The 23,660-nt window shown below is 45.1% G+C and overlaps 2 protein-coding genes across 5 annotated transcripts in view; both read left to right on the forward strand.

Annotated features, from left to right (window-relative positions):
- The first annotated feature begins 10,960 nt into the window (after nt 1-10,960).
- On the forward strand, nt 10,961-19,959 carry phf19 (PHD finger protein 19). Of its 3 annotated transcripts, none has more exons than XM_085426719.1 (14): nt 10,961-11,211; nt 11,633-11,813; nt 11,900-11,981; nt 12,075-12,179; nt 16,449-16,543; nt 17,461-17,609; nt 17,687-17,782; nt 17,861-18,050; nt 18,130-18,197; nt 18,290-18,430; nt 18,509-18,569; nt 18,645-18,730; nt 18,837-18,917; nt 18,988-19,959. In XM_085426719.1, the coding sequence occupies exons 1-14, from the start codon at nt 11,159-11,161 to the stop codon at nt 19,331-19,333; spliced, it is 1,734 nt and encodes a 577-aa protein (XP_085282845.1). In that variant the 5' UTR covers nt 10,961-11,158; the 3' UTR covers nt 19,334-19,959. The 3 variants fall into 3 exon arrangements, with proteins under 3 accessions (XP_085282845.1, XP_085282847.1, XP_085282844.1); XM_085426721.1 differs by having other exon boundaries at nt 18,840-18,917; XM_085426718.1 differs by having other exon boundaries at nt 18,290-18,569.
- Nucleotides 19,960-22,295: 2,336 nt separating this feature from the next.
- The window catches only part of dab2ipa (DAB2 interacting protein a), a 34,755-nt gene continuing 33,390 nt past the window's right edge, over nt 22,296-23,660 (forward strand). The window contains exon 1 of one of the 2 annotated variants that reach the window (XM_085426722.1): nt 22,296-23,660. This exon is cut by the window's right edge and continues 1,950 nt beyond it. The gene's annotated coding sequence lies outside the window, so the exon portion shown is untranslated. The other variant, XM_085426723.1, reaches the window with a different exon arrangement.

Consider the following 23,660-nt stretch of genomic DNA (forward strand, 5'->3'; position numbering starts at 1 on the left):
AGCAGATAACTGTCACTAATACATAGGAAAGCAACAGGTACAGAGCAAACAAGAATTTAAATGAGCATAAAAGTGCGTGATATAAAATCATAAAAGAAATATTAACTAGAGGGAAAGGCAAGATTGAATAAGTGGGTTTTTAATCGTGATTTGAACAGTGCAATGGAATCAGATGCGCGGAGGTCGAGAGGAAGGGTACCGGGGCAGCCAGAGCAAAACGCACGGTCACCCCGAGACTTCAGTCGAGATCTGGGTTGGGTCAGAAGTAGTTGAGTGGCAGATCTGAGTGTTCTAGCAGGAAGCACACAGAGGCAGACCAGGGGGAGAGCACGGACATAACGGGCTGAGGAAAACATGGAATAAAACACAAGGAGGGGGAACGAGGACTCACATACACAGAGGGGGCACACAGGGGGTAAAGTCAGGGGAAATCAAAGCAGCAACATCTTAACAGAACAACCCACGAACCATGGCATAAACAAAGAACAAAATACAAAAACACACAAAAACTAAGAGCGCTGGGTCAACATGACCCAGGATCATGACAGTTTCTGTATGTGACTCCACATTTGCACATGGATGTATGTTTATTTATCCTTTTAATAAAAGTGTCATAAAAACAATTCCATGTCAACTCTGCATCACTGATCAGGTGGATCAGTTATAGTCCCACGAAGCATGGAAGAAAGCTTGCTCACAGACGTAACAGCATACCATGGAACAAGTTGTTTGGATGCGACCAAACACTGGACCTGTGACCCAGTGTTCGGTGTGTTTTTTAGTTATTCTGTGAGTGTTGTTATTCGTGGGTTTTGGTTGCTGTTGCTTTGCCTTTCTCGTTTTCCTCGTCTTGCCACTCTTGTTTCCACGCTCCCCCTGTGTCCCCTCTCAGTCGTGTCCCCGTCTCAGTGTCTAGTCTGCGTCTTTGTGGTTGTCTCGTGTTTCTTTGACAGTCCCATGTCCTGTGTCAGTGCATCGAGGTTTTCTTCCCCTTGTTGTGTATTCCCAGCTGTGCTCTCCTCCTGTTTCCCATCCCCTGGTTTCTCCCTGGTGTATTTCAGCCCCGTGTTTTTCTCTGTCTGTCGTGTCGTACCATTCCCATGTGTTTCCTGCATGGTCCTCTGTCGTCCTCGCACCTAGTTTCTAGCTTCCCAGTTTCCTTTCCTAGTGTCTTTGTTCCTCGTCCTTGGATTTTGTTTGTAGCATGTTTTTGCTACAGCTCAATAAAGCTGCTGTTTTGGCTTCATCCTTTCGTGTTTGTGAGTCCTGCATTTGGGTCCTACATCCTGCCTGCCACACAGCGTAGCCTGACAAAATCAGGTTTAGGAAAAAGTCCCGATCAGTGTTGGTCAAGTTACTTGAAAAAAGTAATCAGTAACTAATTACTGATTACTTCCCCAAAAAAGTAATCCTGTTACTTTACTGATTACTTATTTTCAAAAGTAATTAATTACTTAGTTAATTAGTTACTTTTTAAAAACCCGATTTACAACCTGAAGAGGTGATAAAGCGATAGATCTTTCAGCCCAATTCTACTTTTTCTGCATAATCCATCATACAAAATGTAATCAAATGGAAAAGTCTCTTTTTAAAACTTCTTTTATTAGTTTTAATCTTTTAACTTTATGCATCAAGCAAAAATTTAATTATCTGCAACATTCTCTGACTTGAATAAATTAGTTTAACATTTAAACCTATTTTCTGCACATTCCAGCACATAAAATAAAATATTTTTTGTGTTTACACTCAGTCTTTCAAATAGATGCAAGTAAAACACAGCAGAAAATAAATAAAGTCAAAGACTCAGCGGTCCTGTTGCTCTATTTTCACCTATTAAGCAGCACTGCGGTAGGCGGAGGTTTACCCTGGTGCAGGTGTGCCGCGGTCAGTTGCGCATTACGTTGTAGCTACTCGGTGCTTGTTTGGAAGTTTAGGGTTTTTTCGCTGTAAAAAGAAGTTTTCTTCCCACGCACAGCGGACACTAATGTTTTTGTCACTTTTTATGGAATCAAACTCAAAGTAAGGTCAGTACTTCCACGCTTTAAACGCTGCACGCTCATACTCTCTCTGCACTCGATATATGATCCATTGTTGATCTGCACACAGCTGTTCACGTCACTGTCATGAGACATTCTTGCAAAAAATCACGGTTTTAGTAACGCAGTAACGCAGCATTCCTACGGGAAAGTAACGGTAATCTAATTACCGATTTTGCAATAGTAATCCCTTACTTTACTCGTTACTTGAAAAAAGTAATCGGATTACAGCAACACGTTACAAGTAACGCGTTACTGCCCATCTCTGGTCCCGATCAAGCTTAAAATACAAGTAATACTTGTCACGGTTTGTGGAGATGAGAGGTGTGGACCCAGGCACAGACAAAGATGCACGAGAGTGTTTAAAGCCTTTATTAACGGTTTAACAAAACCAACAGGAAAACGACCCTCAACCTAAACTGGGAAAACAAATTGTAACATAACACGAACCAGAAACAAGAAACTAGAACCACCTGGAAATACGAGGGGATGGAGAGCAGTGGTTACACCGAGCACAGGAGGGAGACACAGCTCAACCTAATTAAACATGACGAGGCAGGGAGGAAGAAAAACAAAATAATTCAATTCAATTCAATTTTATTTATATAGCGCCAAATCACAACAAAAGTCGCCTCAAGGCGCTTCATAGATACAGAGAAAAACCCAACAATCATATGACCCCCTATGAGCAGCACTTTGGCGACAGTGGGAAGGAAAAACTCCCTTTTAACAGGAAGAAACCTCCAACAGAACCAGGCTCAGGGAGGGGCGGGGCCATCTGCTGCGACCGGTTGGGGTGAGAGAAGGAAGACAGGATAAAGACATGCTGTGTAAGAGAGACAGAGGTTAATAACAGATATGATTCAATGCAGAGAGGTCTGTTAACACATAGTGAGTGAGAAAGGTGACTGGAAAGGAAAAACTCAATGCATCATGGGAATCCCCGGCAGCCTACGTCTATTGCAGCATAACTAAGGGAGGATTCAGGGTCACCTGGTCCAGCCCTAACTATATGCTTTAGCAAAAAGGAAAGTTTTAAGCCTAATCTTGAAAGTAGAGATAGTGTCTGTCTCCTGAATCCAAACTGGAAGCTGGTTCCACAGAAGAGGGGCCTGAATACAAGACATGCACCTTCAAAGTAAAACAGGAAACACAGAACACAGGGAACCGCATAACAAAACCTAAAACTAGAACTCAGGAAATACTAAAGAGCTAGACATACTGAGACAGAAACGGCGATTAACCCAACAACCATCACTAACCCAGGACCGTGACCGTACTCCAACATTTGCAGTCTGGACCGCGGTTAGCTTGGACATTTCCAGATGAAAGAAGCAAAACAGCAATAAAGCACGTTCTTTTCACAGTAGTGTTACGGACTGATTCCTCTTACTGCCGAGGGGAGAGTACGGGGAAATGATGCAGTCCTATGGAATACATGAATCTAAGTAAAGTCCCACTTTGTGCCCTTTGACAGGACGAGGAAACATGGTTTGTCCTGCTCTGCAGACTGGTCCTGCACCTCACAGGAAGCAGTCCATAAAATCAGTAAAGGAAAAGAAGCTGCAGAGCGAGTGTAGCAGGAAGGACAAAGTCCCCCCGAGGGCAGTTTATTCAACCCAGGTTTGGGATCATTCCCAGTCACACGATGATGCTTCCTGGATCTCGGCATCTGAGTTGGTTTAAATTAGAAAAAATAAGTAAGCTGGAATCTAGTAAGTACATTTACTCTATACTGTACTTAAGTAGTTAAGTAACTCACAGGTGGCCTGCTTTAGTTGTGGCTTCCCTTTAAAGCTCTCTTATTGTTGCTTCACTATATCTTATATTTTACTTTTTATTATCCGGCTGCTTATGTTACTGTCGGACTTTTATATAAGAAAGTCACCCAGCTGTGGATGTCAGTACAACTCAAATGATCACAAAAACAAAGAACTGGATCGAGAGACCGAATCTTGGGTCAGACAAACACCTGAAAAATGTAAAAAAGAAAAACAGATGAAATGTTCTTTTTATTTTGTTTTATTTCATCATCGAATGATTTGCAGAGAAACAGACAAAAGGCAGCCCCTCCTTCAGCAGAAGGACACGACAATGTGGTTTGTAAATGCTCCTCCTCCCTCGCACAGATCAGTCGACACAGTCAAACATCTGTTAATCTCAAATCTTTAGCAACAACTGGTTTTACATTAAACCAACATTTCTGTTTAATTACATTTAAATCATAGTAATAACAGTAGTATGTGTGTTGTTAAAAATGTGTTTAGACACAAGTTTTGTTGTGAACGTCCAGAAACCAGACGAGTGGCCTGTGAAATGGTTAAAGTGTAGTTTGGCTTTATAGTTTCTTCTCTTCACCAGGACAGATGAGCCCTTTGTCACAGGAGGTCAGTGAAGATGGTCACCTGCAGGTCCAGGCTCACTGCATCTCTAACCCACATCCACTGCTACTGTACTGAAGGGAAATTAAAGGCAGGCAGTCATGGAAACAAACCATCTATAAAAGTAAGTAAGTAAAATTTATTTATATAGCGCTTTTCACAGATAAACACAGAAAATGGAAATATAAAAACAATATAACAGTAAATAAAACAATGTAAAACAATAAAACTATAAAAACAGCATAAGAAGAACTTAATCAAATGCTTTTCTAAATAAAAATGTCTTCAGCTGTTTCTTAAAAGAATCAGTGGAGTCCGTGCAGCAAAGAGACAGACACAGCCGTGGTGCCGCCGTCTGAAAGGCCCGATCACCACGAGTTTTAAAACGAGTGCGCGCTACCACCAGCAGTCTCTGATCTAATGACCTTAAAGCCCGAGAAGAAGTATGTGGTTTCAGCAGGTCAGATAAATATTGAGGAGCCTGACCATGTAGGGCCCTAAAGGTTAGAACTACAATTTTAAAATGAAACCTAAAACTTACAGGCAACCAGTGAAGGGAGGCCAAGACTGGAGTGATATGCGATCTTCTCTTGGTGCCTGTTAAGAGACGTGCTGCAGCATTCTGCACAGACTGAAGACGATTTAAGGCTGATTTGTTAAAACAAGTAAAAAGGCCGTTACAGTAGTCTAAACGAGAGGAAATAAAAGCATGAATAATCATCTCAAGTTCAAGCTTTGACACCATTAGTCTGAGTTTAGAAATATTCAGTAAATGATAAAAACAGTTTCGGACCAGCTGCTCGAGCGACATCGAGCTGTCAAACATGGCACCGAGGTTTCTGAGGCTTGATTTTACAGAAGGGTCTAAGAAGCTGATACACTGCCTGATTTCTGGGACCATGTGGTCTGGAGCAATAATTAGGGTTTCTGTTTTATCAGAGTTTAGTTGGAGGAAATTGTCATATAACCATTTGTTGATTTCTGTCAGGCAATTACTTAAATTAGACAATTTATAAAACTCAGAAATCCTGAAGGAACAGTATAGTTGGATGTCGTCAGCATAGAGATGATAGGAGATATATTTATAGCGCTTAATAATTTGGCCTAGGGGGAATACATAAAGTAAAAAGAGAATTGGACCCAGGACAGATCCCTGAGGTACCCCACACGGCAAAACTGTTGATTCTGATGTGACATGATTCATGCAAACAGTAAAAGATCTCTCAGACAGATATGATATAAACCATTTTAAAACAACACCAGTAATCCCAAACAAGTTCTCGAGTCTGTTTATCATGATGCTGTGATCTACAGTGTCAAAAGCAGAGCTGAGATCAGGACCAGCACTGTGTGCTCTCCAGAGTCTGCTGCCATCAAGATATCACTAGATACTCTAATGCTGGGCAGACACTGTGCGATTATTTTCAGTCGCGCGATTCAGCTCCTGCTCAAACTGTACGGTTGACTCGCAGGGGGTTAGAAGTTGGTAGGTCACGATGCAGGTCTCACACTATACGGCCCGATGTTCTGATGCGACCTGAGTGCTCACACTGTGCGTCCATAAAATGAAGGTTATAACAGAAAATCTGTCGCTCGCTCTCTCTGTCTTTCACTCACACAGACACACCACCACCATCAGCTTTGCTAAATTGCTAATGAAAAACATTGATCAGGCAGCTGTGATTGAGCAGCAGTGTAGATCCAACTATTTTCACGGTTGTTGTGGTCGTGATAATTTTGTGAGGCCACATCGAAAAGGCTCAGGTGAGCTTTCCAAAGTTCTACAAGTTGTGCCTCCATCGCTTGTGTCCAGATCACACGCTGCACTGCCGTGCTACGCCGTGTTTTTCGCTGACATTTGTGTTTGCGCGTGCGCAGTGTGACAAACTGCGGTGACACCCTCACGACCAAGCGATTGATGATCGGGAGCTGGTCGTGAGGTGTTAATCGTGTCTCATTACCCCACGTATGCACACGATGCACGACGCACGATGAAGGCCAAAATCGGGCCGATTGCCAAAACGGTCACACGACTCAAAAATCGGCTCAAAATGGGCTAAAAATCGCACAGTGTGAGCCCAGCACAAGTAAGGCCGTTTCAGTGGAATGCAATTTACGAAAACCAGACTGGAAAGTGTCCATAACAGCATTTTTATCCAGGAAATAGTTAAGTTGTTCTAGTACTACTTTTTCTAAAATTTTCGATATAAAAGGCAGTTTGGATATTGGCCTATAACTGTTAGGAAGAGATGGATCCAGCTGGGGTTTCTTTAATATTGGCTCAACAACAGCTTGTTTAAAGAAGCTGGGGACTGAGCCAGTATGAAGAGAAGTATTTATCATTTCCACAATACAGGGGCCAACTGAATCAAACACACTAGTGAAACATGAAGATGGAAGGACATCAAGGGGGCTTGAAGTCTGTTTTATATGACAAAGCAGGCCTCTGATGTCTTGTAATGTAACAGGAGTAAAAGAGGACCAAGTATCAGAGGAGAGCAAGTTGAAAGTCTGATATTGAGAAGATGATGGAGAGATATTAGACCTGATGGCAGTGACCTTATTTCTGAAATAGTTCATAAACTCATTGCATTCGGACGTTGAGTGAACTGGTGCACAAGGAGCATCAGGAGAAACAATACTCTTAATTGTTTTAAACAAGAATTTAGGATCTTTCTTTTTTGAGGCTATGAGGTGTGAAAAATACTCTGTTCTGGCGTTTTCCACATGTCATTTAGCAAGAGGACAGATTCTTTAAGGTGTAACTTATAAACCTCAAGCTGGGAAGCCTTCCACAAACGTTTCAGCTTGGGACACTATCTCCTGAAATTACGAATGTTTTCATTTAACCAAGGATGAGATTTCAAACATAGGACAGTACTTTTTTTCAGAGGTGCCACTAAACTAGAATTACACTGATTATTAAAGGATGAGACAAGAGAGTCCAAATCATTGTAAGTCATTTCAGCGTCAAACATGGCAGAGAACCTTTTGCCGGCGTTCTGGTTTATGATTCGCCTTTCAATCGTTATTTTGGGAGCCGGGGGATCCAAATAAAACGACAAGTTAAAATATATGCAGCTATGGTGACTCATATGGACATTTTCCACACGAATGTCATTTATATTTAAACCCAAGGAGAAAACAAGGTCCAATGTGTGACCCTTTACATGTGTAGGGCCAGAAACATGCTGCATAAAATTAAAAGACTCTGTGATAGTCATGAAGTCAGCAGCCATATTACAGGATGCATCATCAATATGAAGGTTAAAATCTCCCAACATTACCACCTTCTCTAATTTAATAATGGATGACAGGAGGTCGTTAAATTCAGTTAAAAAGACTCCGGCAGGGCCAGGAGGTCGGTAGATTCAAATACAATAAAAGGTGTGCAAAGAGCCAACCTTGATCATCTGCAGTTCAAAGGAGGTAAAAGAATCCGAGTTCATCAGTCTGCATGTGAATCTGTCCTGGTGCAAAACAGCGAGACCTCCGCCACGTCCCGAAAGACGTGGAGCTCCGATGACGGAGCAGCCAGTCGAACAAATTTCCTTCAGATGTATATAATCCATGTTTTGTTGCCACGTCTCAGTTAAACACATGACGTTGAGAGATTCCTTTATAACAAGATCGTTTAAAATAAACGATTTGTTTGTGACTGAGCGAGTGTTGAGCAGCGAACTGCAACACACCAGCTCCTGTGTCTGAATGCAAAAGAAATGTGTTGTTTGAGTGAGAGACTGCACCTGTGGCTGAACTATAGATACATATCGATTATAAATTGGTCCAAAAACCTCTGATGTTCAGCTGTTTTTTGTAAAAAGATAACAATGTTAGCCTTTTCTGCAGCTATGGGGCATATATGGTATCACTCTTGGCTGGAAGCAGTGCTTAAACAATGGAAAAAACACAAACTTTGTCCAAAAACCTCTCATGTTCAGCTGTTTTCCACTTTTTCTTTGGTCATTTTTTCTTTGGTCATTTTAGCCTTTTTGGCCAGGGTGAAGGGAGCATCTGCCATCAAACAAGAAGACAGCCGCATGTAGCTATGATGGTGTTTGCTAGTTCACCTTACATGCATTAATGTAATAACGTGGTTAGCCTACTCAACGTAAATTACACAGGAACAACATTTAGCTACTCACGCAGAGAAGAACGGCTGCTGCTGCATCATCATCCTCATCATTTCTGCTACACTGGCAGGGCTAGGGGCCAGGACTCTCCTCTTCGGGTTATTGGGGGATGTTGCTAACTCCGGGTCCGATAACAGGCACCACACCCGCAGTAGATGTGCCCGGTGTGAGGTCTCGCAGCAAGCTATCAAATACGGCGCATTTCTGGGCTTTTAAAAAAAACGCTATGCGTCGCCAGGTGTTTCATCAGATTCGAGGTGTTACCTCCTTTGACAGTATCACAGTATCAGCTTAAAGCACTTGTTGCTGCTGAGTTTGCATCTTTTGCTGTGAAGTACAGCCTTTTACAGAATTTTGACCGCTTCGCCTTGGGCATTTTTAATCTGTAGCTCTGCTCTAAAAGAACGTACGTACCTGGGCCCGCCTACTACGCTTGGAAAGGTAAAATGATTGGCTAGAATCCAAAGTGTATGACATCTCAGGGAAAAGAAAGGACCGAAATAAAGGACCGAAATAAAGCACCGAAATGTGCGCTGCTTTTCGGTCTGGTTACTACTGTTTATGTCAGAATCGGTGCCATAATGGCACCGGATACCGGTACCCATCCCTAGTCCTGCCTCATGTGATAAATATGGCCAGTGTGATTGGCTGAGCCTTTCAGGGAGCTCTGTTTAGTTTTAGCAGCGGCAAACCTGCGCTGCGAGGAGGACGGCAGCAAAGAGGAAGAACCTGGATATAAGAAAGTGTTTTTCAAAGAAACCTGTAAGTCACTTAAAGCCAAGCTCACTCATAAAATGTGTCCGTCATAATAATGTTACAGGCTGTGCTAGGCTTTGGCCCACATCAGTCTAAAACTGTATGTAACCATGAATAACGTGTTTGGGAACTACCTGCACAGCAGGCAGCACTATTAGTTCTCTCAGTCTCAGAGCAGCGTTTCTAATTTTGATTGGAACTGTCAGAGAAAACGGCAGCCTCGAGCAGCCAGGATATTAGTTTACAGAGGCTGTTAGAATTATATGTCTAACATTAAAATGTTGGTGACACAATAATTTCTTCCTAATGGCACTGACATATTCATAGGGTTTATTTTTGAGACAAAATATCACGAGGTAGTCATGATTTTGCAAATATTCCACCTTGTAGTGCAGTTTGCACAAATTGTTTCAAAAATGCACTCAGCCTACAAACATTACTGACGAGTCAAGATCTGCACAAAGTGACAGAAACACTGAAGCAGCTGCACATTTTATTCTTATTGTCATGTTTGTCCTGTTTGTCAGGTGAAGAACCAACACAAAGCTCAGAGAGTAATGGTGACACAAGGTCACAGGTGAAGTTGGATGATGACTTGTTGGTTCATGACTGTATTCGAAGCACATGTGTGACTGCATGTATGAGGAATGTCTCACTGTTATTCATCAGGTGACAGAGGCAGCTCTGCCATGTTGTAGCTCAGAGGTGAAGAGGCGAGGTCACAGGTGACTGACTGATGATTTGGTGCTACAGATTAACGAGAGGAGCAAGCATGTGTTTGGCTCCCTCACATAGTGGACATTGAGTTGTTGTGTGGGGCACCAGTAGTCCATGTCTGTTGCTGTAACAGTAGTTCATGTTTAGAATAAAACATCCCAGCTCACTGATCTGATCGGGGCAACAGTGCCTAAAATGTTGTATAATCTTTTACTCTGTGGTCATCTTAGACGAGTAGTTTTATGGACAAAAACCAGCAGGTCATTCAGTGTTCCCTTAGTGCTGATGTGTCAGAGATGTTGGTGTACTACAACTGAAGTAATGATGTTAAGTCCTTAAAGTCATATTCTTTTATTGTCATGACTGTATTTGAAGCTATTTTTATTTTTGTATGATACCTGATTTATATGGAATATGGCTGAAGTAAACTAAAGTCTAAAATACTTAGTCATTTGTTTAATAGTAATTTAACATATAAAACTATGAATTATAATTTTAAATGGTTTAAAAGCATGTAGAATAGCATATGTAGGCAAGTATATTTCTCCTTTTATCAAGAAGCAAAGACAAAAAAGAAAAGAAAAAAAAAACGGGGCAGGGCTCGGTGGTTGAATCGTCCGTCCCCACCGATGCCAAAACCAAATCTACGCCCTTGTACTGTGTACTTGCGGGAGAGAGGAGTGTGAGAGTGGTGTGTGAGAGTGGAGGAAGGCGGTCACAGGTGGAGTTCAGCTCGCAGAGAGGTGCTGGGTGTAGATCAGCAGCGTGTAGGGAGAACAGCTACACAAGAAATCTCGCTCAGAAACCAAATCTCGCGGTAAAACTATTTTTTTCCTCTCACAGCCAATCACAGCGCAGGGTCCCACAGGCTTCAATGCAACAGCCAATCACAGTTAGGGTAGGCGCTGCGGCGTGATGACGGAACGATAAGGAAAAAAGCCGTGCTGTGATTCGCGGGAAAAGTGAAAAATGGCGCCGGAGTAAGTTTGAAGTTTAGCGCCGCGGAGAGCAGTAGTAGCAGACAGACAGACAGACAGACGTAAGGGAGGCAGACAGGCAGACGTGAGGGAGACGGACAGAGACAGACAGACAGACACCCTGAAGAAGCATCGACTCAACGACCTTCTGTCCTGGGATGCCAGCAGCGGGAGGACCGACAGAAAGGAGGCACAGCCCGGATCAATGCAGGTATCACGGCTTCCCTCTCTGCGCTGACCCGCTCTGATTTAGCCCTGGGATTTAGTGTGGCCCGTTAGTTCAGCCCGGGACACAGAGCTGTTGGAACCCTTGAATTTATCCCGTGTCAGTTCATCACTGTGTGCAAGTGTTTTTTGTGTGAGCTGGCCCTCTTAACGTGAATTATTACGGGCTGTTACCGGGTTATCGTTCAGGATTTCATGGCCCGGTTTACTCGTTATTCCGATCGGTTATCGCGCTTCATCAGCTCTTTTCCGTTAGTTAACCCGTTAGGGTGTGGTGGGTAGTTACTGGATGGTTAGAGCTCTGTTAACGGTATGTGATGGGAGGACGCACTGCGCATGTCAGCCCTCCTCCAATCCACCGCGCAGTTCAGGAATGAATCACAGACCGTCTGTCTGTCTCTCTGCAGGATGTATGAGGACCTGATCGAAGACTTCTGCGGTCTGGAGCATCAGGTGTCTCCAGGGGGCGGAGGGTGTGAAGGGGGGCGTGTCCCCGAACCTGACGGGGTGGAGTCCAGTCTGAGCGTGGGTCAGTTCGTGCTCTGTCGTTGGTCAGATGGACTGTACTACCTGGGAAAGATCCAACGGGTAAGCCTGTGCTCACCTGACACCCACTGCAGCGTCATCATGCTCATCGTGATTGGCTGAGTTTCTGTGTTCTGATTGGTGGATAGGTGAGTCCCCCTAGGCAGAGCTGCTTCGTCACTTTTGAGGACAACTCCAAGTTCTGGGTCCTCTGGAAGGACATCCAGCACGGTGAGACAGACGGGTGGAGTGAGAGAAAGCTAGAGAGGGCAAGACAGGTGCTTCATGTCTGTGATCTGCTTCTTTTGTCCAATCCTAATGCAGCTGGAGTACCGGGGGAGGAGCCTCGCTGCTCCATGTGCCAGGAGGTGGACCCAAACTCCAACACCCAATCAAACCAGATCCTGATCTGTGGGAAGTGTGGGATCGGTGAGTCTAACTGACACACACACACACACACACACAGGAGCAGTCCATTAGGAACACTTGCCTGTAGGGCTGGGCCATATCATACCGTTCACGGTAATACCGGTATAATGTTGGGCAACGGCAAGAAAATGAAATATGGCGATAGAATATGGGTAAAACGCGCATGCGCAGTGCCTTTGTTTTTATACGCACATGGCAGAAAACGCATGGTGGAGACGGAGAATGAGAAGAGCAAAAGCGGATCGTTGAATGAAACGGATGAACGAGAATCCAGTTGTCCAGTGATCACGCGACGAATCCTACTTCCGGGTCTAAAGTAGTCTGCGTTTAATATGGCTTTTGTGTTGTTAACATGTTTAATGTTATGTATTTTCTTCTATTTGATCTCAAAAAGCTCCTAAAACAGTCAGTGATCACTGTTGACCTCCCTCGGCTTTTATTACCGCTAATCATTTATTTAAGCTCAGTTTTTAAAACCTTAGGATGTAACTACAGCCCAGCCCATGCAGCAGTATATGAATGACTAAGCTCGTATTGTGGATGGATTATCTCCACATTAGCAGCAACAAGTGCCAGTTGTTCTCCTGGCTGAAGTTTGGTCCTTTTACAGCATCCTGCCATGCGATTACATTTGTTCCTGACCACCGAGAACACTCACGTTAACTTTTATCGAGTGGGAAAAAAGTTAGCTTGTTTATATTATGCTAACATAGCTGTGTCGCTAGCGGTCACGTAGCACATCATTATATACCAGCTAGCCCAACTTCAGTAACCCTACAAACGTCACTGCTGTTTAGTTTTCTGTCTTCATTTATGCTGGAAGTGATAGCAGAGCTGTACGTTTTAATTTGTTTCCAAAACCCCACAGTCAGGACATGCTATATTGTATTTAGATAGAAGCTAGCGAGCTAACTCCCTGCTAACTTCTAACTCCGTTAAATGTCATAAATTCCGTTTTCATGGATGCCTGGATGTTAAACTCAATTGTTACACCTGGTAGAGCAGAACGCTGATCATTTTATTAAAGATGAAAGACTTTAGACAGTTTTTCAACTCTCAGTAATGCCACAGTGATCGTTTGATATATGGACCTGCAGCGGAGTTTAGGCCCAGACACGGCTGGTGACGTCAGACTGAACAACCGGATTGGTTTGTAGAAATGCTGCAGCTTCAGTGGTGTGGAACTGGTTTAGCTTTCGTCCGTCAGATACACAACAAAGCACTATTTTTGGTGGAGCATGCTAGCGGGCCGTCGTTATTACCCTGTTTCTTGGAAAATACGGCGTACTTACAATCAACCCTTTGATTTTTCTGAAAATCGACAGAGCCCCTTATAACCCCGTGTGCCTTATGTTTGAATTCTGGTTGTGTTTACTAGGGCTGCCACGATTTGTCGACTAGTCACGATTACGTCAACTATCAAAATCGTCGACGACTGATTTAATAGTCGACGCGTCGTTTGAAACTTTGTACGATCACAAAAGACGCAGGAATAAGTGGCAGGATTTAAGAGTGTAATAACGGACTGAAACAGAAGATGGCAGCATTGCATGTACAAGGATGTCAGCTACCGTTAAACCCCGAAGAAGAAGAAGAAGAAGAAGCAGCTGTGTCCCAGAATTCATAGCGTGGCCCAGCGCAGTTTCCAACAATGGCGGCAGCTAGTTAGTTTTAATATTACTCTTATTATTCTTTCTGGGTCACAAAATAAACGTTTAACATATTTTCAGGCGAGAATGTAGCTGTGTAAACCTCAAATATCTGCTCAGTTTATCAGGACACCACATATTTTCAAAAGCGCTCCGACGTTTTCGGAGACATCTGTTACCCACTAGCTCGTTAGCGAGCCGGGGGGCTAGGCTCACTAGCGCCGTGAGAACACCGGACTCCCCGCAAATCGTTTTCAAACCCACCGCCGTCTTTCGCTACTCAGGTTAAATATATATGAGTCACTTAGATAACTTAAACATGTTATTGTTTGGCTTTTTTTTTTTTAGTATTTTATTTGTTCCTGAGTAAATCAGTTTGGCTGAGATTAAAGTTATAGTTTTTACACAGCTGAATAAACGTCAAGCAGACAGCTGATTATCAGAAGTGTGAGATGCTGGAGAATATACTCCAGTGTCCTGTTATATTTTAGATAGCAAGGAGTTTATTAAACTTCACCGAAACAATCTGCAAATTTCATTAAAATTTAATAAACTATCATCTTGTCTTTATTTTTAGTTAGCACAGACCTTAAACACTTAAAGCTGTAAGCTAATGATAGTTATATAAGAGCAGATGCTGCTGGTGCAATAAGCTGTAGTTTTACGTCTAATGGATGATGATCTGATTAGTCGACTAATCGCAAAAATAATCGGTGACTAGTCGACTATCAAAATAATCGTTTGTGGCAGCCCTAGTGTTTACTGACCTCGAAACGATTTTATGTGCACGGCGCTCGAAAATCTGTCAAATGTTTCAGTACGACTTTGCTAAGCTACGAAGCCGCACCGCTTGATGGATTGTCGGAGCGTTACGGCTACCGTAGGCGGAGCCTCGCGGAGTGATACGTACTGTGCTTCAACATAATATTACCGTATTGCATGTGTATAAGCTTTTTTTTTTTTTTTTTAAGTTTTGTGGATATTATACATGGTTATGCTGAGGATATGTCGGCCAGTTTCCACTGGAAATGCCTTTTGGTTAAGCTGTCAGCGAGGAATTTGCATTTGCACTGTAAAATGTTTATATAACTTTAATGCAAAAAACAGCTGCTTGTTTATGTGAAAATACATTGATGGGTTTTTTTTGCCCTCACCTATGGCCACGAGCTGTGGATAGTGACCGAAAGAACGAGATCGCGGATACAAGCGGCAGAAATGAGCTTCCTCCGAAGGGTGGCTGGCCTCTCCCTTAGAGATAGGGTGAGAAGTTCGGCCATCCGGGAGGGGCTCAGAGTAGAGCCGCTGCTGCTCCACATCGAAAGGAGCCAGCTGAGGTGGTTCGGGCATCTGACAAGGATGCCTCCTGGGCGCCTCCTGGGTGAGGTGTTCCAGGCATGTCCCACCGGGAGGAGGCCCTGGGGCAGACCCAGGACACGCTGGAGAGATTATATCTCTCGGCTGGCCTGGGAACGCCTTGGTATTCCCCCGGATAAGCTGGAGGAGGTGGCTGGGCAGAGGGAGGTCTGGGCCTCTTTGCTTAGGCTGCTGCCCCCGCGACCCGGCCCCGGATAAAGCGGACGAAGATGGATGGATGGGGTTTTTTTGCACTAATAAAATTGTGGAGTTGTAAAGTATTTTGTCTAGTGTCAATTATATCGTCAGTTATATCGTTATCGCAAATTTTCAGATCTATATCGTGATAAATATTTTTGGTCATATTGCCCTGCTCTACTTGCCTGTGGGCTTTCTGCAGGTTGGACTGAGGGTCACACCTGCGAAGCTAAAACTAACTGCATGGTAGGACTGGGCGATATGGCCCAAAATTCATATCTCGATATTCTTTAGCTGGATGGCGATATACGATATGTATCTCGATTTTTTTTTTTTTTTAAAGGTATAAAGTAAGAAGAAAAAGCGAGTTCTTAGTCACACAGTGTCCCAGGTCTCACACAGGCACTTTTATTAACATACAGCGCAGATGTACGTGAAAAAATTACTCAGAAAAAAAAGAAAGAAATTATCAACATTTATTAAATAATAATGCTCATTAATGCCGTTAATGTCATTTTAACGAGATTAACGCTGACAGCACTAAAATAGTAATCTCCAAATGTTTTCTTTTTAACGAGCAGCCTGCAGGTGATGGGGGAGTTGTGTTCAGTGAAGGAGAGGCGAGGCAGAGTAACGTTGCGTAGAGACAAAAGTGGACGAAAGAGAGGCAAACTTGCGGTTCCACAAGTATAACTGTAACGTAACGTAGTAACATATTGTGTATAAAAAAATATATCGATATATTAAAAAACTCGATATATCGCCCAGCCCTACTGCATGGTGTTTCGGGGTGGGATTTATTGGACGGGCTTGCAGTGACATCAGCGTTTTCTCAGGAGGCGGAGCTCCTCCATAACTGCTGATACTTCTAATGTGAATGACCTCTGACCTTTAACAGAAGCTCAGAGTGAAGCTGATAGTAGAAACATTAGCGCAAACGCTGTTTGCAGTAAAGGCAGAAATGCTTTCTGATGATCAGATTTAAGGTCAAAGGTCACGATGACTGAGTGCTCTTTGTTTATCTGTTGCCATGGTGAATCCTGGGCTCTGACCATCACCTGTCTGTCAGGTTTCCACCAGCAGTGTCACATTCCTCCAGTAGAGGGCAGCGGCACCCTGACTCCGTGGTTCTGCAGACGCTGCGTCTTTGCTCTGGCGGTCCGGGTACGATGCTTCTCACCTGTGTGTGTGTGTGTGTGTGTGTGTGTGTGTGTGTGTGTGTGTGTGTGTGTGTGTCTCTCTCTCTCTCTCTCATTTGTGTGTGTGTTTGTGTGTGTGTGTGTGTGTGTGTGTGTGTGTCTCTCTCTCTCATTTGTGTGTGTGTGTGTTTGTGTGTGTGTGTGTGTGTCTCTCTCTCTCTCATTTGTGTGTGTGTTTGTGTGTGTGTGTCTCTCTCTCTCTCATTTGTGTGTGTGTGTGTGTGTGTGTGTCTCTCTCTCTCTCTCTCATTTGTGTGTGTGTGTGTTTGTGTGTGTGTGTGTGTGTGTCTCTCTCTCTCTCATTTGTGTGTGTGTCTCTCTCTCATTTGTGTGTGTGTGTGTTTGTGTGTGTGTGTCTCTCTCTCTCATTTGTGTGTTTGTGTGTGTGTGTGTTTGTGTGTTTGTCTCTCTCTCTCTCATTTGTGTGTGTGTGTGTTTGTGTGTGTGTGTCTCTCTCTCTCTCTCTTACCCGTGTGTGTGTGTGTGTCTCTCTCTCTCTTACCCGTGTGTGTGTGTGTGTGTGTGTGTGTCTCTCTCTCTCTCTCTTACCCGTGTGTGTGTGTGTGTCTCTCTCTCTCTCTCTCTCTCTCTTACCCGTGTGTGTGTGTGTGTGTGTGTGTGTTTGTGTGTGTGTGTCTCTCTCTCTCTCTCTTACCCGTGTGTGTGTGTGTGTGTCTCTCTCTCTCTCTCTTACCCGTGTGTGTGTGTCTCTCTCTCTCTCTCTTACCCGTGTGTGTGTGTGTGTCTCTCTCTCTCTTACCCGTGTGTGTGTGTGTGTGTGTGTGTGTGTGTGTGTGTGTGTGTGTGTGTCTCTCTCTCATTTGTGTGTGTGTGTGTTTCGCCTGCCTCTGACTCGTGTCTCTGCACCTGTGTGTCCCACAGAAGGGCGGGGCTCTGAGGAAAGGTGTGATAGCCAAAGCCCTGAGTGTGATGAAACAGGTGCTTCCGTACGAGCTGGAGGCCCTGGACTGGGACTCGCAGCACCGGACCAATCAGCAGCAGTGTTACTGTTACTGCGGCGGCCCTGGAGAGTAAGTTGGCCTGATGACAGCTGCAGGTGTGGTTGGCCATTACTTGATTCACCTGTGTGCATTACCTTTGTGTGCAGGTGGTACCTGAAGATGCTGCAGTGCTTCAGGTGTCAACAGTGGTTCCATGAGGCGTGCACTCAGTGCCTGCAGGAAGCAATGATGTTTGGAGACAGGTGAGGCTCCACCCCCTGCTCCGCCCCTCCCCCTGCTACCTTTCCCCGGTATGGCTCTGACTTCCTGTCCTCCCGCAGGTTCTACTTGTTTGTGTGCGTGGTGTGTAATAAGGGCTCAGAGTGCGTGCGGCGCCTGTCCCTCAGGTGGGTGGACCTGGTCCACCTGGTGCTCTACAACCTGTCCATCTGCAGCAAGAAGAAGTATTTCGAACTGGACGAGATCCTCACCTTCGTCTCTACCCACTGGGACCACCTGCAGCTTGGGAAGGTAATAGCACACCTGAGCCAGGTACGCTGAGATCACGTGGTGTGCCTGTGTTCATTTAACCCTCTGTGTGTTTGTTCAGCTGTCCAACACCCCCCCAGCAGAGAGGGGGCAGCACCTGCTCGACGCACTCAACAAGTACAAGAGCAAGTAAGGACCAATCAGAGCGAGGCCGTCACGAGTACACGTGTGTAACATGAACACAGGATGTGTGTTCTTAACGTGTGTGTGTGTGTGTTCAGGTTTCTGTGCGGGAAGGAAATCAAAAAGAGGAAGTGCATCTTTCGTCTGAGGACCAGGGTCCCTCCTAACCCCCCCTCCAAGCTCTTTCCTGAGCGTGCTCAGAATGATGGGGGCGGGGCAAGGAAGAAGACGGCGAGCAGGTATGATCTCTTGCTGCCAGCCGTTGCTGCCTGTGATTGGACGAAGCGTAACCGTGGTGTTTATTTCTGTTTCTTCAGCAGCTCAGCTGAGAGGAGAAAGAGGAAGTCCAAGTGGCTTCTCGAGGATGCCATTCCTAATGTGAGGCTCATTTTCTTCTTCTGTGGTTTCTAAAGCTGTTAATGCATCACGCTGACTGTGACCTTCTGCCCGTAGAACGAGCTGACCTGCAGCTGGACCGCCAACCACCACATGGCCAACATTTTTGACTTCACGCTGGATGAGCTGCAGAGCCTGAAGAGGTGAGATTAGCGCTGGACTCGGCGCTCTGATTGATGCTTTGCTTACCTGTGCTTTCCCGTTCACGTCATACGGTGGCGCACCTGTGACGTTGCTGTCCTTCCTCAGCAGCTCCAGCAGAGCCGTCAGCATCGACCAGGACTCCACCGATGCCTCCACCTCTGGCTCCGCCTCCTCCTACCACTTCAGGTGAGCTGAGTGAACACCTGACTCACCAACCCTAGGCTTTTGATATCTGACCTTTGACCTCTGTCTTCAGGAGAAGGATGGGCAGCAGAAAGAGGAAGTTACCCCGGAACAGTTACAGCCAGTGGGCCAATCGCAGTGAGGCAGGGGAGGAGCTTGGAGGGGAAGAGCCTTCTGGCATCATTGGGGCCCAGGAAGCTACAAACCACACCCACCTGACCACAGACTCCTCCCACTTCTTGTCAGACCACTCACCGCTGCCGTCTGACAACTCCCACCTCCACTCCTCCATCTCCTCTTACTTTGGAGTAGCGGGTAGGCTAACCAATGGCGAGCGCTATCAGGTGTTGGCTCGCCGCATCACCCCTCAGGGGACGGTCCAGTACTTGCTGGAGTGGGAGGGGACGACCCCTTATTAGGACGTTATTAAGGTCCAGGTGGTGTTAGAAGCTTTGATTCCTTTTCCTCTACACTTGCTGCTGGTGAGCTGCTTATTGGTTGAAACCTGAACTGACACTGTGGCCCCGCAACCACCTGGTCTCCCCGTGTCCCTGTTAAACATTTGGATCCCTGTTAAACCACCGGGCTCTCCGTGTCCCCGTTAAACCACCGGGCTCCCCGTGTCCCCGTTAAACATGTGGGCTGTATATCCCCAGCTGGCTGGTGAGTTTTGAGGAATCAGGAATCAAAGCTGAACTCGATCCTGGAAAAAATAGTTTTTAGTTTAAAAAGTGTTTAAATGCAGCCAAAGAGACACACAGAGCTCCCACCTGACTCCTCCCACCTCCACCATGTTTGCAGCCTCACACACTGATTAGTTGTTTTCCTGGTTGTAATGATGTCACACTGGTGGAGTTCTTCTTTTGCTCTGATTTGTAAAACACTCAGAGTTCCTCATGCAGCGCCCCCTGGCTGTCAGACAGCACCCTGCCTCTCTTGCCCCCTCCCTCCCCTGAAGTTTTCATGTTGTGTACCTGATCAGAAGCACTTAGTCACATGTTTACCTGCCCCTTCCTCACCTGTGCAGTGTTCTCACTCTATCACATGATCTCACCTGCGGAGCATCCCATTCGTCGTCTATGCAAACACCAAAGTGCGCCTGCTGGTGATCAATCTGAGCCACCGATCAGTGTTTCTCCTAGCTTGAAGCTAACGCAGCCCATATTTGTGAATGAGGGATGCTAATAGTGCTAACAGTCTCTGAGACGTTAAACTGGCACTCTGTCACTTTAAGATATGCTCTGCTCCTATTGGCCTGTTAAATGCTTGTTTTGATCATCTGACTGTTTGTTTGCTGTTTTCCTCTCCAGCTGACCAATCAGCTGCCAGCTTTCTCTGGATTAAAAACAAATGTTTTCTGACCTTTGACCTTTCTGTGTTTCTGTGTGTGTCTGAGAAGCAGAGATGCGTGGAAACCTGGGTTTGTGAAAACCTGTGAGTGTCACAGTCAGTCTACACCTGGCTCTAGGTCTAACTTTGTGGGTCCAGATTTACAGGGTCCTGGGGAGCTTTCATGTTACTGAGAGTCCTCACAAAGGCAGGTATACAGGTGTGTGTGTGTGTGTGTGTGTGTGTGTGTGTGTGTGTGTGTGTGTGTGTGTGTGTGTGTGTGTGTGTGTGTGTGTGTGTGTGTGTGTGAGACACTAGTGCAGGTAATCTGATAATCCAGTTAAGGTGTTAAAAGGCAGAGAAACCTGCATGAGTGTTCAGGTGCATCTGTGTCGTTGTCCTGAGGGTCCCAGCACTCACACAGGTATTCAGGCAGACGGGTAACATGGCGATGTGACAGATTCACAGCAGAGGAGACCACCTGCATCTACCTGTAAGCTTCTTCACCTGTCCATACTTTGTGTTTGTGTACCTGCTCTGTGTTTCTTTACGCCTGCCTGAGGTCAGACATGAGGTCCAGCTCATGTTTTCCCTTAAATCAGGGACCTGATTGAAAGCAGCACAGTCTAAGGGAGATCGAGGTGCGTTCCAAACGACCCTTTTTGCTCAGGAAGGTTCCTCACTGAGCGATGTATCTGCATGGTGGCCATAACCAGAGCTGTTCCAGTTCTCCAAACACTACGCAAAGGAACTTCAATGCTTCCCTTAGCAGAGCATCCTTTATGAACGGGGAGAAGAAAATTCCGTCCCATAATTCACAGCAGCGGACCATCTGACCATTCATGAAAACATCAACATAATAAATGTGGAGGATCGTGTAAATGTTCCTTCTAACTGCATTTTCCATTTCATCCTGACCTTTCATTAGACAAAGGTTTCAGTGCTACGTATAACAAAGTACTTCAGAATTGAACTGAACTAAACAAAGCAGGACGTTGTATCTTTTACTCATTGCACATGCGGGAGGGGGGTCAGGTAGCTCGCCTGGTCAGCAGTAATGAAAAGTTTAACACTCTGACTCTGGAGTTGGGCAGCTTCAGGTCCTGGGCGCATCAAACGTAGCACAGAGTGGCTCTGGTTTAATTTGAGGACTTCAGACATGGTTTGGGAAACAGTTCCAAACGTTGGCCAATGAAGGACCAGTACATATGAAGTAATGTACCAGGAGCACCCCCTACAGGCTGGGTGTATACGCTCCAGCCTGACCCTGGATCAATGCACCCGATGATCTTAAATGAGTGTGTCAAGCACACATCGATATATTGTGAACTTGGCCGAGGACAGAGTCCCACAGGTCATCTGTGATATGAAAGTTATGTCTTGTTCCCATTTAGATTCGATGGCAGCTACTGAAGAAGATTGTAAGTGGGAGACTAGATTGTACAAGGATGATATTATGCCCCTGGAGGTTGGACTGACCATGGGGTGGCTGTAGCGCAGGTGGTAGAGCAGGTCAGCCACTAATCAGAAGGTCGGTGGTTCGATCCCAGGCTGTCTCCTGGCTGCATGTCAAATAACCTTGGGCAAGATACTAACCCCGTGTTTGCCTACTGGAGGTGGTCAGAGGGCCCGGTGGCGTCAGTGTCCGGCAGCCTCGCCTCTGTCAGTGCGCCCCAGGGTGGCTGTGGCTACAATGTAGCTGCCATCACCAATGTGTGAATGAATGGATATAGTGTGAAGCGCTTTGGGGTCCTTAGGGACTAGAAAAGCACTATACAAATGCAGGCCATTAAAATATCTGCTGCAGGGCTGCCAAACTCAATTGCACTGGGGGCCAAACCTCAAGGCACACTTTAGGTCAAGATAAACATTTATTGAACACACTAAAACAATGTTTTGTAAACATAAATATGAATACAGACAGGAATATTATTCCAGAATAAATAAACTTTAAAATTAAAGTTTATTCTTTAAACATTTTGCTCTCCATAAAAATATATCCTGTCAAAATTATGCAAGTTAGAAACAAGAACATGTTGCCAAAAGCCCAGAAAAAGTAAATGAAAGCAAACACAAGGCTGGAGCCGCATGTAGACGGAGCTGGGCGTTGCTGCAGGAGTGGAGCTATAAACTGTGCGGGCCAGTCAGTGTCGTACTTTGCCTGAGTGCATCATTACACTGCAGCTGCATCTGAATCTGCACGGGTGCAGTTTCCACGTTGGGTTGTGAAGCAGCTCGAAATTCTCTTTTTGTGCTTCAAAGTCACCAAAGCGCCACAAACTCAGTGCACTCAGTTTATCAGCAAAGTGCGCATTTGGGAACACTGTTGCACTGACTTGGCTCAACATTACTTGGCAACAGGGATCACTGCATCATAAAAGACTGAAATTGACGGTGATTTAAACCTTTAGTTCGGATCAAATTCACGGTCTCCGTTACGGTGATCATTACATGCTCCATTTTAAGGACTTTACCACACAGCCTTTCCTGGTGTGTGATGCAGTGATGCTGTTAACTCACCGGTACAGTTCTCCTCCTGCATCTTTACTCGCATCCTACTGACTAGTCAGTTTTTTTTCACCGCACAACACCGGCGCTGCATCCAACAAGTTTGTCCCAGGACAGTTTCATGTCGTTTACACTTTGACATACGTTTCTATTCAGGCTCACATTTGCCAAAATCTGTGTTTTGTCTGGACACAAGACGACGCACAGCTTCATCATGCAGCTCTTTAGAAACTCTCCCTCGGTAAATAGCCGGGCTGATTTGGCTCCTCTGCCACAATAAAACTTGCTTTCACAACAGCTTCACTTTGTGGTTTTGCTCTGGTGACAAACGTCTGCTGAAATGTCAGATTCTTCTTTAGCTCGTCTACTTTCTGTAGTTTCTGCGTTTAGGTTTTTCTGCTTATCCTGACGTTTCGTCTCGTCGTGCCGTCTTAAATTAAATTGCTTCATTACAGCCACATTCGCTCCACTAATAAGACACACGTGTTTACCAGCATGTCTGTAAACATATATTCAGCCTGCCACTGGTGCTGAAAGGCTCTGCTTTCAGAATTAACTTTTCTCTTCGCCATTGTGAGCGGCTAGCTTCGCAATAGAGATCGACAGACCACGTGACTTTCGCGCGTTGCGTTGTAGGTACGAGTGGCAACAAAATCAAAACACTGCATCGAGCGCTAGCATTTCCAGCTCCTCTAATCTTAATTCTGCAGTTTTAATCCCTACTTGCATTTTATTTGCCCTAAAAACAGTGATGTACGAAACCACGGTGAACACGGCAGCTCCGTACGAAGACAGACGTGACGAAGAGGCAAAAAAAGTACGAGGAACAAATCAAAGGAGTGGAAGGGTCAGACCCACACGAGCACACAGAGTGGAGTAAGGACGTTAGCGTGCTGCACAACTTTCATC

The sequence above is a fragment of the Rhamphochromis longiceps genome, linkage group LG12, assembly GCF_057381845.1.
Source record: "Rhamphochromis longiceps isolate RC_006_pf linkage group LG12, R_longiceps_female_GT1.1, whole genome shotgun sequence".
NCBI classification, from domain to species: Eukaryota; Metazoa; Chordata; class Actinopteri; order Cichliformes; family Cichlidae; genus Rhamphochromis; species Rhamphochromis longiceps.